At 45.8% G+C, this 18,295-nt stretch overlaps 1 protein-coding gene across 6 annotated transcripts in view; it reads left to right on the top strand.

The window, feature by feature from the left end:
* The window catches only part of FARP1 (FERM, ARH/RhoGEF and pleckstrin domain protein 1), a 303,222-nt gene that overhangs the window by 239,929 nt on the left and 44,998 nt on the right, over positions 1 to 18,295 (top strand). For all 6 annotated transcript variants that reach the window (XM_024123132.3, XM_024123133.3, XM_055089686.1 and 3 more), the window contains 4 exons: positions 895 to 1,144; positions 14,776 to 14,963; positions 16,178 to 16,267; positions 17,328 to 17,461. In XM_024123132.3, the coding sequence (XP_023978900.1) occupies positions 895 to 1,144; positions 14,776 to 14,963; positions 16,178 to 16,267; positions 17,328 to 17,461 (662 nt within the window). The remainder of the gene's footprint in view (positions 1 to 894; positions 1,145 to 14,775; positions 14,964 to 16,177; positions 16,268 to 17,327; positions 17,462 to 18,295) is intronic.

Here is an 18,295-nt window from a genome sequence, read left to right on the forward strand (position 1 = left end):
CCCCGGGAAGTTTGCTCTGTTGGCCTCAACTCAGCTTAGGGCTGGAACCATCCAGAGCCAGAGCGGAGCCCACCCTCCAGCTAAACGGCTGCGCTTGTGTGAAGAGGTCGGGATGTAGCTCGCGGGTGACGGGGGTGGCTCCCCTTGGCTGCCGAGGTCAGAACCTTGCGCCGGCGCAGGAGCGGACGGTGCGTTCCCAGGGCTCGTGTTACAGGGCGGCGACCACAGTTGGCAACGAGACACACCGTCGCTCTTGCTCTGAGGGTGGCCGGAGCTCGTTTTCCCTGGAGTCGGTCTCTGGATGAGCTTTCAGGGTTTTCTCTACAAGAGAATAAGAACTTTGTTGGGAAGGAACATGAAGGCAATTTCAGTGTGTGAATCCAGAGAGTCTGTAAGCTGCCCATCCTGCCCTCGGGCATCGAAACAAAGACGCGTTTTGTCATTTGTCTGAAATCCGTGTCAGCTCGCCTTCGGAGGTCCGTGGTGCCTCTCCTCCCCCCGCCCCCGCCCCCTCAGGAAGTCAGTCCCCTGTGGGCCGCAAGGACCATCTTGTTCCACAGAAACTTTGGACGCCCGAGAGGAGACTGCCGGTCCTGGAAAGCAGAGGCACCGCCTCACCTGCGCTGCCGGGGACCCTGCACTGTCGGCTTCCACACCCTGAAAGAACGTTCTGGATCCTGACCAGACAGCCTCGGGAATGCCCTATTCCTGACAGGGTGCTTTGTTCTGGGACCGGGGAGGGCAGGCTTTCTTTGGCCGTCCTTGGCCACTCGATGCTTCAGGAGATGCCATTAGGTGGGACTCCGCGTCTCTGTCTCGTGCAGCAGTGGTGTGACCTCTCCCTTTTCTCTTCGTCTCCCTCCCCCTTTTCTTGCACACCCCCGCCCCACCCAGGCTCAGCAGAGTGCCAGCCTGCCCTTTGGAGAAGGTGCCGCATCCCCGGGCGGCCAGAGCCGCCAGCCGGGGAGGGACCCGACCGCGTCGGCTGAGGAGCGCGGGCCACAGCGCGACCCCACTCCGCAGAGGAGCCCGGCGGGGAGCACGAAGGCAGACGGGGCCGGCAGGGCGGAGGCGGAGGACGAGGAGGAGGTCGTTAAGGACAGGACCCAGCAGAGTGGACCTCGGCCCCCGCAGCCAAGCACAGGTCCAGCATCCAGGGCTGCCCAAGGCAGCAGCACTTCCATTCCTTTCATTGACTGCAGTGATGTAGACAGTGAATACGATCTCCTCAGGGAACAAGCGTCTCGGTCACGCTCCCAAACAAATGACAACTATGAGGGTGATTTGACCAGCGGTGTTTATCTGCTGTCCAGGGATGAGAGGCAAGTAGAGGCTAGGCGCAGGGCTCCCCCCGACTCTGGGGAGTCCTCCTGGCCTCCTTCCAAAGAATTCCGTGACGATGAGTCAGCAGACATCACCTTTGACGTGAGTGGGAGCCCCAGACTCCCAAGACATAGCTCTCTGATAGATGAGATGTTCAGGGCCTCAGGCAGCCACAGTCCCCTGGCCACCCCCCTGTCTCCCAGCAGCGGAAGTTCAAGTCCAAGTGTGAGTTGGGACAGGACCGGCTCTCAAGGCTATGTTTCCGAAAACGCACATGACTATAGAGAGGGACGTGTGGGAGGAGATCCTCTCCCAAGCCAGGGTCCTCGTTATGCAGACGGTTCCCCCATCTTACAAAGGCCACACTTAAGGAATCTGAGATCTAACAAGTCAGAGACAGATCCACTCATTCTTAGCCAGGTAGCATCAACCCCGAAGGCGGCGGATAGGCTTGAGGGCCACGGAAAGGGAGGCCTGGCCGGCCCGGCCGCTTCGGAAGGTAGAACGCTGGCTAATGGTACACCTCTCGTGGGTCCATCCTCAAGGATCCCCGTGGCGCAGTCGGCGTGTGCCCCTGGCAAGGCAGCCCAGCTGGCACCCCTGCAAGTGACCGAGGGCTCCAGCAGCAGTGGGACTGAATCCAGCGATTCAGACTCCGAACCGGTCAGCCCTCGGAGCCGGCCCCTTGTGATAGGTAATCCAGCTGTGCTGAGTCCCCCCTCCGGCGTGAGGAGAAGGAAGTCCCTGGGTGGCCTGCCTTTGAACGAGGAGGGAGAGGCGTATGAGTGAGGAGACCAGAGGGCAGGCCTTCAAGGGTTGGAGACCTGGAGTCGTGCGTCCAGGGCTTCCCTGGAGATGATCTGTCCTAGTGACTTGTTAATTTTTAATCGACCTTTGTTAGAGGAGGTTTGGGGGCAGGCACATGTTTGGGTAGGGCACGCCTGGCCTCTCCACTCTTTGAGAAGGACAGAATTTCACACATCGTGACAAGTTACCAAGAGCTTGTTTCTCTTTCTGCCTGAAGGCTAGGAAGAAATCCTTTATTACGAATCTGATCATGTGTATAGTGTGTTGTATTTACGTGGAAATTTTCTGTGTATCTTCAGCTGTGTACACAGATCACCCTCCCATCTGGTTGATTATTGGGACGAAAGTATCACTGAGATCCCAGGAAAGGTGTGGGTTTTCCTTTGAACCCCTTCCTTAAAAGGAGGGCTGCTTTGCTGTGCCTCATAAAGTGAGGAACGGACAAAATTCAAGGCCAAATGTAAGTTGGTTGCTAGTTGAAGTGTCGTTGAAGTATTAGTTAATAAGACTAGTGAATATTTTAATTGGAAGCACTTGGGATGATTTCTTCTTTGCAGACTTCCTATGAAAGGATATAAATCTTCATGAACTGTAATCGACATGAGATTGCTGGTTTGGTTTGGCTTTGCTTTCATGGGTCAAACGTTAGTTATGGTTGAAGAAGGTGTTGAAGAACCCTGGCCGTCAGAGCCTCTTGGTGAAACACAGAGATGCTGCTAACGACGCAGGGGGAAGCAAGACCTCGCAGGATAGGTACTGTTGGCACCAGGAGGCTAGCAGACTCGATGCCTGCCTTTGAATAGCGCACAGCGCCGAGAAGGGCTGTTTCCCAGTCTCGTTTCCCTTGGTGGATTCTTACGCACATTCTTAATATTCACACGCTCAGGAACAGTGACTTCTGGCTGCTTCTCTGTGCAGGAAAAAAGAAAGTAGAAGTAGTGAGAGGTTTGGTTTCTTTTTAAATCTTACCATCTACACCAGTGCCTTTCACCCAGCGTTTCTGCATTTCAGATGGAAAAGCCTGGTTTGAACTTGCATTGCTTCTCAGCCTTAGCTGCACTTTGGAATCACCTGGGACATTTAAAAAAATTGGCGTTGCCTGAGCCCTGACCCTAGAAATTCGGATCAAATTGGTCTGGAGTGCCCCTTGGGGGCCCCAGATGGCTCTGCTAGGCTTCCAGGGTCATTTCTCAGCCAGACACTCTTGCCTTCTAGAATCTAGTGGAATGTGATGGAAGTGTCGGCTGAAATGTTGGCTTGCTTGCAGAATAAGAAAAGCATCACCAATGAAATGCTTTTCTTCATGCCTGCTCTTTGGTACTTTTTAGTCTTTGATACTTCTTTTTTTTAAAAAAGATAAATGGTAGAATAAAAATTTTAGATCCTAAGTAACCACAAAATTATCGAAAAGAGTTGTAATGATGATCCAGCCCTAACGTGCCGCCATGCGAGTGGCCTTATTAAAACTCATCGTGTGGCTTTGTCATGGGGAAGAGCTAAGCGAGTTTAGGAAACTGAGTGGAATTTGGCCACAGCGTTGAACAAGCAGAAATATTGACAGACCCTGTGGTTCACACGTGACTCTCTGTCCACATGAATGTCGAGAAGTTGATTTTAAAGATTCTGAAAACTTAATCCATTTTTACACACACTGCTGCTTTATCTTCCCAATCATTTCATTCAGTGCATGGTTGATGAATCAAGTTGATTATTGGGTAGCTTGAAAGATGTTCACTGAAGTAGTCTATTCATCTTTTGCTCTATTTAGATTTACATGTTTAACAGAGTCACAGAATTTTGAAGCCAGAAGGGACCTTCGAGGTCACCTAGGTTAAACCTTTATTCATGGATGAGAAACCTTGTTCTGACAAAGGGAAGAGACTTCCCGTCGTCCTACAGCCGTTGCATGACAAATCTAAAACCAGAACCTTGGTCTCTGGACTTCAGTGTTTTACTCTGTGTGACAGCTTGATGCACTAGGACCTTTTGGAGTCAGTATTTGATATTTTGAGACTCTTGTACGGATTAAGAGTTAAAATCATATGGAGATCAGGAATCATGTAGACTTAGGTTATTACAGTCGATATTAGGTAGGAAGATCTACTGCTTTTTATATTGTGGGGTTTTTGCAGTTATAACCCATTTTTGCATATTCTGTTTTGAGCTTAGAGAAAGATGTCAATTTGCTATATCAAAAAGTAGTCAAACGTGAGTTAAGCAGAGTCACATGTGGAATCTGTGGTTTATTTGTGAAGGTGGTGTGTTCAAATGAGTTTTCTTTTTACCTCTAATCATACAGCAGTCTGATCATGAAATATGAATGAGCAAAAGGTATTAGCTTAGCCGGCTTAGAATGTGAATCATCAGATGTAAACGCCCAAAGCAAAACATATTGCAGTAATTATTTTGTTTTGCTTTTTCCCCGAAGAGGTGATTTTTTTATCCAAAGTGTTTCAAAAGCAACTGATCAACGGTGGTGTACACAGTTCTATATTGACGAGATTTTCCGCTTTTAGGGTCAGTGGTAGAGTTGTTCTCCGCTTTGGTTTTGTACCCGCCAAGCAACTCAGTTTCTGCTTCTCAGTCAGTCTTTGTGAGAGTGGCAGTTTTGGTGTGATTAACGGTGCTTAAAAGAAAGGTGGTGGGGGCGGGGGGAAGGTGTGTAGTTTTTTCAAAAGCCACGTATTCTGACGTGCTGGGAATATTCACTCATTGCCTCTGGGAGAGCTTTCCCTGCACGAGTAAAGAGAGCTGCTGAGTGAGTAAACCTAAGCATTCTTTGAGTCTGATGGTAGAGCCGGTTCACTGAGGTGAGGAGGTCAGAGAAAGCCAGCAGGCTGCGTGCCACCCCCCAGCGCCCCGCACCTTCCATGCCTTCTGCCTGCTGTGAGGCTCTGGCCCCCAAGTCCTTCCCTGGCCTCTGGAATCTCCCTGTGTGGTATAAGAAGGGCAGCCACATCCCTGAAGTTGAAGTAAGTGCGGGAAGATCAGAGATGGGGTTGGGTGTGACCAATAGGCAGCAGAGATTAGAGACCTGTGAGTTCTTTCAGACTTCCAAAGGGTTTCCCAAGACCTTTTTTCTAAGGCACCAGCTAGTGTAGGGGTCGCCTGCATCAATAAGGAAGCCAGGTCTTCAGATCGCGGCTGCTCCTGTGCAGTGATATCTTAAAGCCTCGAGTGGACGACAAACCAAATATAGAAACAGAAATCTTCAAGCCACTCAGGGCTGCTCTGGGGCCTCCGCGCATGAATATCTTTTGTTAGATAGTATTTCAAAACATGTAAGTTATAGATGCTTTTGTGACTGATTTTTGTTGCTACTTGTTCGGGCAGCGTAAAAATGCAAGAAATTCTCGTAAAGAACTGCATTTAATGAGTTCCAGAACTTACAGTGGGTTGCCCCAGCTCCTTGACCAGTCATCTGTATGCCGTGATGCTATTTTATTAGACAGACATTTAGTTAAAGGAAGTCTGTGAGCCAGATTCTTCTCCACATATGTGGTTCGTATTTGGAAATGTCTCACAGATTTATCTCACCAAATGGTGCTGCTGTGGCCTGCACTTAAAAATGTGAATAATTTCCATTTGATGCTCCAGAACTTCTTTGAAGATTCAAACCAAGTAATGCTTTAAAAAAAAAAATATATATATATATATATATATGTATGTATGTATGTATGTATGTATATACACTAGGCCTGCAAAACCAAAATACAGCATGAGCCTCTTGAAATTTCCACCAAGTGCACGAAATCCAGCCTGTCCTCAGCTGAATCCGAAACCCCACTTGCATCTTGGCTCTGGAGTCACTTTGATTGTGTTGGCAAGCAGTTCCTAAAAGAAGCAGCAATTAAAATATTAAGCTGCCATTTTTAATTTTGTTAAAACTGTTGTGAATGTACATCACCTCCCTTTTTCATAGCTTTAACCAGTGTTCATATGGTTTTAATCAAGGTTTTCCACTTGAAATGCTATTCCCTATTTCAACACAGTATGGGTTTGGTGCAATTGAAGTCATCAAGTGAGTGTGATTGGGCTACAGGTAGGCCCAGCCTTAAATTAAGAAACTTGGGGTCCCCTTCATTATTAGGTTTATTTTGAGTTTATTTGCTTCTGTCTCGATCACTCTTCTTTGCCTAGGCCCTCATTTTCATTAACCAGAATTTAAAGCTGTCCGAGCTGCATCCCCAAGAAAGGCTCTTTTTTTCTGGATCTTCTCCTTTGTAGTCTATAAACATTCCTCCTCTGATGAGCTTAATTACTCTAAGGCTGGCCTTCCTCTAGTTTCATGGGGACGAGTCTACAGTTGACTCTTGGACAACACGGGTGTGAATGGCACAGGTCCACTTATGCTCAGATTTTTTTCAGTAGTAAATACCACAGTACCACACAATCCAAGGTTGGTGGAATCCGCAGATGCGGAAGTGTAGATACATACAGAGGGCCGACTATAAGTTATACATGGATTTTCCACTGCTCGGAGGGTCTGCACCCCTGACCCCCCGCGTTGTCCAAGGGTCAACTCTATTGCTGCCAATTTTACAAAGCAAACTGCAGAAGAGTCTTTCAATGCAATCTTTGCAATAGAGAAAGTTTCTTTGAACCTGAAAGAGGTGAACATTTCCGAATAACCTGTTGCTGGCAGCTCTCTGAGTTTACACTCAGCCATGTTAGCCGAGTTCATAAGAACATACGGAAGGAAAGGTACTAGCGGATGAACTTCTGCAAGAAGGAAGTGATTAAAGAACTTGAGTCTGGCGACATTTAAAGAATTTACTGGCGCTGCTTTTTCCTCGTTAGTCTAATTCCATCTGTTTCTGTTTAGTTGAATGAAATGTAATACAGGGAAATGGGGTCTCTAGTGTACACTGTGTGTACCTCTAACACCAGTTGCTAGTTGTTAAAATGAAGCCATGACGTTTAGATCAAAATAAGCATGCCACTTAATGTAGCAGCTCTCTTTTTATTAAAAAAATAATAATAATGAAAAGCAAAAAATACCCATGATGGTTTGACCTAGCGTTATAGGCATCAAAGATCAAAAGTGGCCTGGTCGCCACCTGTTTGGAATACATACTTGGAAAAGAGCTATTTATTGTTTCCTGGGTAACCTAGGGATTCTTAAGTATTTCCTCTATAAACACAAGTTGCAAATGCTGATTTGTGCGTCAGATATATATTTGGGAGGAGGTGAGTAGAGTCTTGTGAAAAACAGGTCTTGCTTCATAAAGTTCAGAACACATCACCCCGGAAAACATAGATGAAACTTCCAGCATGGGGGATTTTTTTTTTTTCCCCCCAATCAAAGCAGTTAAACACCCTCGTGGAAGCTAAGGTAGAATTAGTAAATCTCCTTTTTTAAAGCTTTAGAAATTGAAGAGACTCTGATTTGTTCAGGATCGTTTCAGTGCGGGTGGACTGAATGATGCCCACATCACAACTTAGCCTTGGAAGCAGCCTTTGGCCATCTCCTTGGCCTCTGGTGTTCGGTTATAACTTCTGGTGGAAGGCAGCCCCTTGGCGTCTTCGTGTGGGTTCTAGATCAGGTTGCTCTGATATGTCTTAGGGTGGTTTGGTATTTGAAAGTAGGGAGGATTGAAAATCAACTGTTGACAGAGGCTATCTGATCTAAGTTTGTAGTTGAGAGCTGGTGTGAAAGGTTAGCTTCAAGGCAGGTGCTGGTAATGCAGTCATGGAAATGGTACTGAGAATAACGTGAGCTTGTTGCTAGGGGTCAGGTGCAAGAACTTCAGAATATTGAAGAATAGAAGTTAGAAATCACTGCAAAATGCAACGTAAACCAAGAGTACTAAGGCAGGAGCAAGGACCTGTGTGGGAGGGGGTGGGGTGGGGGGGTGTATAACAAAGCATCGGACAGTAATTAACTCTACTTTTGAGTAAGAGGTAGAGGTGTCAGTGGTACCAGGAGTTCGGAGGCAGTCCTTCTGCTTTATTATAAATTGGGGTTGTTAACTGACTCTCAAATAGGAAACAGTGGAAGGGTCATTTTGGAGCCTCTGATGGGCCTGTCAGTATTCACAGATGACCTTTCTGGCTCATGAAACTGGGCCAACAATTGCTTTTTCCTGGTCCTTGCAGGTCCTTTGTAAGAAGGAAAGCATTTGTCACTCTGCCCGCAGTGATTTATAGAAAGACCAAAGATAGGCTTTCCTTAGTCTAGAACACACACCCGCTGCTCTCTACACGTGCACCTGAATGGCCAGTGGATTCAGTCCCTTTACCCTCACCTCCTTTCTGCCTGGAAGGTTGCTGTGAAAACCGAACTAACCCAATCTCACAAGCTTGGCCTACGTTATTAATCCAGTTCCCTTCTGTTCTCTCTGTGTGTACATTTAATATTTTATTAAAAATTTCTAATATGCGGAATTAATTTTAAAATAGACAAGGCTGGGGACTTCATTCTCATTTTTGTCATTTGTTTAATAAATTTGAGAAAACATTTTTCTGTTGTGCCGTGGTATGCACCGTGTGGTCAGCATGTACCTACCTAAGGGCAAACTTTTTGTTTTTCAGCGTTCTGTCCTTTATCCTCAAAGCATGGTGTACCTTCTGTTCCCTGCATTGTTGGAGCACTGTCTGATGTCTTTTTTTTTTTTTTTTTTTTAACATGACTGAATACCAGTTTGTACTTGGAACACCTGTTGCTTCTAGAATACAGTGATCCTGCTCACTAAACAGCAAGCTTTGGCACGGAGGCATCCTGAGCGGTCATGCTCGGTGGTACCGTATTTCACTAAAGGCCGGGAAATGGAAGATGAACGGAAGACTTCACTTTTCTGATTCCATCTTCTCCAGGCCTGCACTCTGTGCTGTGTGGAGGTGGGGACGGTCCTTGGAAGGGAGCAGGATCTCTGTAGGGCGGGGCAGGGCTCATGGAAACAGAGAGCATCTGTGGCAGGAGCTTACGTGGGCGGAGCTCAGACAGCTAACCAGAGGACTGGCTTCCTCTCTTGAATGGTGACATCTATCCCAATGGGGATAGCAAACTTTACATAGCTTATAAGCGAATTTCGCTGTGTGCATGTGTTTTGTTGGGGAGTGGGGATAGATAGAAACGCGGAGAAGACCTCTCTAGCTCAGCCCAGGTGGTTCCTCGTGGCCAGTGAGCTGTTTGTAGTTTGCTGTCTACCCAGAATGTAGGCTCTCACAGATACTGTCTGGTTCTACCTTCTCTCCACGGCCGAGAGTGCAGTATTTCACGAAAGCATGGATTGATTCCACCGGGAAGGTGGCTGGTTGCTCCAGTAACAGTGAGCTTGGTGATTCTTTAAGCGTGGAAGGCCAAACTCATGTAACGGTGTATGCACAGGATTAATAGCTCTTGTTAATCTCAACTGAAGAGGCTTTTACTTGTCCTAACAGGTATCTTGCTGTAAAAACTGTCAATTGTAACTGTTCTTTCCGACTGACGGCTGAAGCTTTGTCCTGAGTACGAGATGGTGTTTTTCATTGGTATGAAGCACCATGTCCTCCACAGCCCAGACACTGCCAGCACCACCACCGTGTTCAGACAAAGGAGAATTCTCCTTTACCTTTTCCCCATAACCAAGAACGAGCTAGTGCATTCGCCATCATTTTCCCATTAGCAGCATTTCTCTTTATTTTTCTGCAAGTTGCATTTCTGTTGCTTTTCTGAATTGCTTGATGATGAACAGTAATGTTGATGTTTAGCTGCCTGTAAAACTTTTCTTCAAGGAACTTGGTCTAAGAAGCACGTACATTATGCACAACAACCTAAGTTATCAAGAAGAAGGCCACCCTGCTATGATGGGTAATCCTGGTTTTTCTTGTGGAATCTTGTAACTTCAATGAAACATTGTCAGCCCCCCCCGCTTTTTTTTTCTCTCTTTTTTTTTTTCTCACATATTCCACTGGGGTGGGACCCAGCTTAGTTATCAGACTAGAGTGAATCCTGCCTGGTCTGGAGACTTCTCATGAATCAATACAGTACTGACCCTTTTTTTTTTTTTTTTTTTTTTTTTTTTGGGTAACTGGCTTTCAAATGCAGACCATCTCCAGAGAGAGTTTGTCTTCTCTTTTAGAGGGAGATTGTGGATTTCAAAAGAGCCTTTTAAAAAATAAATGCAAGCCTGCATCTGTAATGTATTTCCTACATGTGCCTTTGAAGCATATTCTGGGTACCTAGAGTTACAGTCTCCTATATTTTAGAAGCAAACGGCAGGAGACAAATCACAATAGATGAGTGGCATCTAGACGTTTGCCAAATACAGAACTTTGGGAGAATATTGAGGAAATCCTCATAGAAACTTTTTAAATAATTGTACTTTATATAATTTTGAAAAGAGGACTTGAGAAAGCAATCAACAGTCTCGTTTTCATCTGTTTTCTCATTCTCAGATATTTTAATATTTACCAAGTCTATGGATTACTATTGTTAAAGTTGTCAGGTTTTCTGGTTCCCTCCCTAACAGGAAAAATAACACTTATCTAATTAAAAATGAGGGTTCCCAATTTATTGACTAGTTGAAAACACAGGACAGGTGCAACTAAGTATTTGAAATGCCATTTTTATTACTGGAAAAACAGATTAGGAAGTCCTCTTTCCCCAGGCTTGTGTGAGTTTGTTCGGAAGCCTTTTCGTATAGTCAGAGGAAGTAGACGGTCACTAGGCGGCTTGTACGCAGTCCCAAGCGTGGAAGGCAGGTGTGAGTTTGGCTTCTTGATCATAAACCACGTTCCTGCTGTTTATGTGCCTCTGGCGGAGGGCTGGTCAAGAGATGCTCCAGTCTGGGTGGGGCTGCAAATCCAACTTCCCCTGTGCAGCCAGAGAGAATTGTGAATGTATATTACATTAAAAAGATAGAGCAGCTAACCCAGTTTCTGGGCTGGGTGATAAATTGAAATCCATACATACTGCAGTGCTAATTTGAAGTTCCAAAATTGTTTGTGACATGAGAATGTGTACATTTAAAAGGATTTTTTTTAAAGCAGTTACCGGAAATGCCCCCCTCGAGAGTAGCATTAGTGAAGGCGTGTTTAATCCGTGAGAGTGATGTAAACTCAGCCCTCTTGATGCAGATTAAGGGTAGGGATGGGGACCTGGAGATCTGGGGGTGGGGAAGGGAGGAGTGTCATGAAATTATTCGGTAGAGGGACTTGAAAGTTATTAACCAGAAATATAACGGGATGCCTAAAAACCTGCAGGGCAATTTCTAAAAACAGGAAAAAATTCTTTTAAGAATCAAAAGCTTCCAGATTTTTAGGGCGGTAACTGATCTTTTTCTAATCTCTTCAGACTTTTTTCCACCTATTGCCTTAATATCCAGGTGGTTTCTTAGAAGATTCTCTCCCCGCCCCCCGCCCCGGACAAGTTATTTACCCAGAGCCCCTTGCTAAAAGAAATGCCTTTGTGTCAATTTGTCGTGGAGGAGGAAAATGATAAAAATTCCCAGGCATTAATAAATTCATGGAGTAGCCGTGAACACCAGTCACCGTTTCCCCTCATTGTCCAGGGCTGTGCCTTCAAGGCAGGTGACAGACTGTGTGATGGGAATAAGCTTTATAAGGCTGCAGAAACCTGGCAGAGTCATTTTATCTAACATTGCCATGTTTGTTTGCTTTTTTTGTCAAATTGACGACTTCAGTGAAAATTGGTTACATGTAGCTCTAGTAACTGTGACCTTAAACATTGACCTTTCAGACACAACTCCTCACACTTGCCCGAGGGCAGGCCCTGCGTGGACACCAGTTTGTACAGACCCTTGTCACCCACTGGCTCCAAAGTCGAAAGAGAATTTTAGTTACTCACCAAGCCGCCAAATTCTACTAATTACTGTCGCCAGCATGTTCCATTGATCGTTGAATGGTAAATGAGCTACCTCTTTTTGTTTGGAACATGTCATCTATGAATTTTCAAAGCCTTGAGGAGTTTCTCTTGCAAGGGGAGGAAGGAGGCCATTCTCCATGGATGTGGCTCAGATTAGTAAATGGAACCTCAGAGTTTGGGACCTTTCCCTTCCTTAGCATTGCTGATAGATTTCTAGAACAGGCTGCTTGGTCTTTATTGACTCATTGGTCTTACTGTTGAAATGCACTCATCGCCTTGGCCTTCTTGGGCCCCGTTAGTAGACACAAAGCCCGTTGAAGTAGCCTCTCAGATAATGGAAATGGGCTACCCTAATTTGGTCATCTTCCAAGGCTGTTTATTGCACGTGTAACGTCGGTGTCGCACCCACCTTTAGGCCACATGAGTGAGAATGTAGCTGAACCCAGAACTGTCCCGGACTCGACATAGGAGCGTGGTTACCACCAGGTTCACTCTCGGTGTCCCGCTTTCTGAATCCTGTCTCCAGTGTGCTCCAGTGGGGTGTCTTGTAGATTGCTCTCTTTGCAATGTGTCCTGCCTTCTTGGCAGGGTGGCACCTCTCCCGGAGCCCTGGTCTGTTAGCTCACCCTTCTGGCCTGCTAGGTCTACCAAACTGAAGTGTCCCCGGGGAAATTCACAAGGGCAACTGTCGACCTTTGGAGGGTGGACGTGGTTGTACTCGAGTGTGTTTACCCTTATTTTCTCCCTCACCATGTGGCAGTTGGTTTTTTATCTGCTGCTGGATGCCGTCCAGGGACTAATCAGTACTGTTTCCCCGCCTGCACGCCTCCTTCAAGCTAGCCTTCTGACTGCCTTTTGTTCTTGGCTCCAACTCTTTCATTGAGGAGGCGAACGCTTTTTCTGTCCCACGTCACTGCAGATTCAAGGCCCAGCATGTTCTCACTTAACACTGCCTCACCTGGTCTCATACATAGTGTGAGAGCTGAAGGTAAGCCCCCATGCTTTGCCAGATGATGGTGGACAAATAAAAGGTGACCCTCCAATAGCAACTCACAAATGCATGAAATGTTTTGATCTCCAGACAGACTGCCAGAATTTCTCTTCTCTAATTCCTCTTTGTAGTGATAACATTTTTCTTTTTGTGATTCTTTTTTTTTTTTAAGAGAATAGTGTAGAACCTTGAATCAATTGCAGTTATGATTGTTGTCACTATTTCTATTTGACAAGTTCCAATTCTCTCGAAATGATTGTATTCGGTTGTGCACTAGTGTCAATAAAATTGACATTTGTGAAGCAATTTCTGGCCTTTTTCTCCGGGTTTTACTGGGTCTGGTGGTGTGTGGGGTGATTGCGTCTTTGTCTCACATCAGGACTTTGTTTTAATGATGTCTACGAAAATGCAAGGAATTTAAATGGAGGGATTATTTTTTAATGCGAACTTCTGGAATCTGACTTTACCTGACATTTTCTAATCTTGTTCTTCAGGGATGATTGTACGGACCAACAGTCAGTGGGCAGGATGTCTGCTTTCCGTTGCTTTTTTGGGCGTGGTGGCTTTTCACCCGTGTGTAGGTGACACAGCTAGCTGGTCAACCTGGGACCGGGTGGGGGCTGGTGGCGGCTTCTGCAAGGTTCATTCATACTGGGATCAAGTTCATTACCCAACTCCATCAGCTTCGTTCGAGGCTGACCTGTCTTGTAATTTCCGAGTGAATATGAATGAATCCAGAGAGAAAGGACAGAGGTCCAGAAAATGGCGGGGGGGGGGGATTCCTGGAAAACCGCACTTCCCCTTTCCTTCCGAGATCCTTGATTCTGTGCTGAGTAGCCATGAGCATGAACCTGTATATTGGAAAATGGAGAAAGCGGTTTATGTCGTCTTTCCCTATGATGGTAACTGACAGGGCTGCAGGCTACTGGAACTTTGTTTACCCTAATTCTAGTTTTTGCAGATCTGCTTTAGAATTATAAAACTGTTAAGCAAAACACTTAGTTTAGAAGTAGATTTTGAAACATCTCATTTTATTAATAGTTTCAAAAGGTTGAGGTATCGGTATTGGCAAAATTCTGTGGGCACAGTTTCATGTGCCCATCATCTCATTTGGCTGACTCGGGTAATTATACATTCTCCTGTTATTTACTGTGGTATCCTTCTCAGAGGAATGATTAATTACCTATCATTTTTTGACTCATAAAGGGGAATTGTGATAATGTAATGACCTCCAGCTTTGCATTTTTAAATGATCACCTTTGCTGTAATTGTGATACTAGTGTTTCTGTCCCAAACAGTGAGAGAGACATGGAGTGACATCACCAGGTATAACAAGCTCGCTTCTGTTCTTCGTAGAATGGGGAGGTGGCTGCTTTCCCTTTCTCTAGCTGTGGCCCGTTGTTCCAAGATGTAGTCTGTCCTGGGTGTCCCAAGTCCTTTAGTCTTCTATTAGAATAGCTCTATTTTCTAGTCACTTCCCACGTCTCCTTGTGATATAGACACTGTCTTTCTCGAGTAATTCTTAGAAGCTAAGGCAGTAGTTAGGGGATGAAGATTCTATTTGCAGATACACGATGCTTTTAAACTATTGCAATTATGCTCTAAGCAGAGTTCTCCACCCTATCATTAATGACACAACTGTGTTCCACTGAATAGTATCTTTAGGATTAAGGCAGCTGCAACTTAGGGAAAAAAGTAGAAAATCACGAAGGGCATTCTATGTGTGCCATATGGTAGTCAAGCTTCTAAAGGTTTGATTAGGTGAAAATTGTAAGTGGACACCAGGTCCCAGAAGGAATTACTTTTTTTTTTTTTCTTTTCTTTAATACTTCTCATCCCCAAACAGGCTCCCTGACCGGCAGCCCTCACCTTTCAGAGCTGTCCATCAACTCGCAGGGAGGAGCTGCGCCCACCAACACCGTCCTGTCACCCAACCTGAGCCCCGACACCAAGCAGGCCTCCCCCTTGGTCAGCCCGCTGCTGAACGACCAGGCGGGCCCTCGGACTGACGACGAGGACGACGGCCGGAGAAAGGTGTGGGGATGGCAGGCGTTCGCCTGTTGATCTTTTTTTAAAAAATTTCCAGTAATACACATAACATAAAGTTTACCATTTGAACCATTCTTAAGCCCACCGCTCAGTGACATTAAGTGCATTCACAGTGTCGTGCGACCATCATCACTAGTTCCAGAACTCGGTCATCCTTCTGAAAAAGATCCGTGCCCGTTGAGCACTGTCTCCCCACGCCCGGCCTCTGGCAACCACCGGCTGCTTTCTGTCCCTATGAACTGACTCCTCCAGGCATTGACCTCATATAAGTGGAATCATACAGCGTCTGTCCCTTTGTAATTGGTTTATGTCCTTTAGCATCATTGTCCTCAAGGTTTATCCGTGTTGGTAGCACATGTCAGAGTTTCCTTCCGTTTTCAGGCTGACTAGTTAGTATTCCATTGTATGGAGATACACAGCACATTTTGTGTATTCATCCATCCGTTGATGGACAGCTGGGTTGTTTCCTCCTCTCGGCTATTTGGTCTTAATGTGCTGGGAACGTGGGTGTACAAGTATCTGTTCTCATCTCTGCTTCGTGTGTATCCCCAGAGGTGGAATCGGTTGGACCCTCGTGGGAAGCAAGATGGTTAAATTAACAACAAGGGATTTCCTTTTAATTGTTGGTTAAAGAGAAGCGAAACCAGTGGCAGACCTGCTCTGGGGCTGTGCTGCCTGCCGGCCTAACCAGTGGACTCTGGCTGCCGTAACCCTCGTCCCTTTGGATCAGCACCCTCCGTGTTCCCATGAACAACGGAACTTCCATTTCCTAAAAATCAATACCACCAGCCCACGATGCCCAGGACCAAGGCTGCCGTGCTTTCTGTTGCATTCATTTCCTTGAAGCCTGCACCGCTCTGTTATCCTAATTAATTAGATTTTCAGGTGCCCAGTATTGAATCAGTAGGTCCTCAGTGGCAGCTAACACACTCATTCGAGGCCTTTCACTGCGGGTGGTATTTACATGGAAGGAAACATTCCTAGGCAGTTTCCTCAACATAGAAATCCATTTTCTATCCTAGTTCCTCTCACATCAGAAAAGGAGAATAGATAAGAGTTTATTTAGCCTTGATACCAGTCAACCAAAGATCGTAAGTTAGCAATGTATCACTTTAGTTAGGACTTCCTTATAATCAGGACATGCTTAGAGACCTCAGGCTCAAATTATTATGTCTTCTTTCTTTTAATGGATTTTGCAGAGATTCCCAACTGACAAAGCGTACTTCATCGCTAAGGAAGTCTCCACCACTGAGAGAACTTACCTGAAGGATCTTGAAGTCATCACTTCGGTATGTGTAGCATTTCCCCTAAAGCCTTAGATTACATAATTTATCTTGACTGATAACTCAGCTTTAGGAGGCAAGCTGGATGTAATTAAATGTTGGGTTCTCTGACTCCAATTAAAAGAATTTTGGTTCTGGGTTGTAGAAATTAGGCAGTAATAGTATGTTTAATTTGGAATGTGCTCTAAAAAGCTTTTTTAACTGTGATTTTTAAGTGCAAAGGAAGGAAGTTTCTAAAGTGGAGAAATTTAAAATTAAACGTTTTACTGTCTGCCTGCACCGATGGAGAACATTTCATGTTTTGCCCTTTATTTTTGCTTGAGGGAGACCTCAGAGGCGAATTAGAAGCCTTGTTTTATCTTTGCCAATAAACAGAGCCATGTCAGCAAAATCTGCCCAAAAGACTGCCTTTTGTTAATCAGTCCTGTTCAGTCTTGGAAACAAATTCAAAGCATGGCAGATGACTTCGTGATGCTGGATTCTGGGAAGGAACCTAGCCCGTTGGAGGTCAGTTGGAATCGTTGGGCTTCTGTGCCCCTAGGGCAGCCGTGGTGACCTGGGCAGGTGCTCAGCCGTCATGGTGGGACCCACCTGGACTTCAGGTCGGCGAGATGAGTAATGTGTGTGAAGGCAGAGGCTTCACCTCTCTGGTTCAGCCGTCTTCCTGCTCAGCATTTCAAGGAAGGAGCAGAGATGGAAGTTTCTCAAGGACTAAACCAGAGGGCGCGAAGTGGTGTAACTCAGCGATGACCCAGTGAGCAGAGGCCATAATGGAAGTTTTGATTTCAGTGTCTGCCCACTTCAGAGATTTGTCCCGACTTCCACAGTCAATTGATAACAAACTTCAGGAAGCGGTCACGAAGAGATGGGTACTTCTTACCCCATCTAATGAAAGGAGGGAAAGCGGTAAAGCTTGAAAGCCCTTGATGCTCTTGAAATGCTACAGACGCGGCAGGATAGCCTTTTGGCCTCCCACGCGTGGTGGGCTGCAGCGTTACCTCTGAAGAGTTGCAGACCTTCATCCTTCACCTTAAGGCCTCTAAGAGTGTCCTCTTTTTATTCCCAGTGGTTTCAGAGCACAGTAAGCAAAGAGGACTCCATGCCCGAAACCTTGAAAAGTCTCATTTTCCCGAATTTTGAACCCTTGCACAAGTTTCATACAAATTTTCTCAAGGAAATTGAGCAACGACTCGCCCTGTGGTGAGTACAATCCTGTGTGACGGTTCTGTCTCCCACCACCAACTCTTTCTTTCTGTTTCTCATGTTATTTTTATGTTGTTCCTTATAAGCAGCACCCATGAGCAAAGATGAAGCGAGAAGCTGGCTTCAGACAAGCCAAGCTTACAGTGATTTCCTATTAAATCTACACGTGTTAGATCTCATCCTGGATTTTTTTTTCCCTTGGTTTACAGTTCTTCAAAATGCATGTTTTCTGATGATAATTAAATGAATACCACAAAATATAGTAATTCCTTCTGGAAGGATGATGAAGGTTATAAAGGGTAGAGGCAAAAGAGGGGTGTTGGTAACATTTTACTGGTGCTTGCTTTATCGTCGTTTAAGTATTATACGTCTCATGTAGCTTTCAGTATTATAATTCACGGTGTTTATAAGGAAAAATTAAGAGCCCCATACACCACACACACACACACACACACACACACACACACACACACACACACACACACACACACACTCTTTTACCTTGAATCCCACTGCTAGGAATTTATCTTAAGGATACATTCTAATATGTGAAATGACAAGTGGCAAAGATAGCCATGGCAGAATTAAAAGATTGGAACTGACCTAAGTATCCAGGAAGAGCAGGCTGGCTAAAAATAATGTTAAGTCTGTTTCTTAAATACCATATTAAAGATTGATGGGCTTCCCCGGTGGCGCGGTGGTTGCGCGTCCGCCTGCCGATGCAGGGGAACCGGGTTCGCGCCCCGGTCTGGGAGGATCCCGCGTGCCGCGGAGCGGCTGGGCCCGTGAGCCATGGCCGCTGGGCCTGCGCGTCCGGAGCCTGTGCTCCGC

The sequence above is a fragment of the Physeter macrocephalus genome, chromosome 13 (genome assembly GCF_002837175.3).
Source record: "Physeter macrocephalus isolate SW-GA chromosome 13, ASM283717v5, whole genome shotgun sequence".
NCBI lineage: Eukaryota > Metazoa > Chordata > Mammalia > Artiodactyla > Physeteridae > Physeter > Physeter macrocephalus.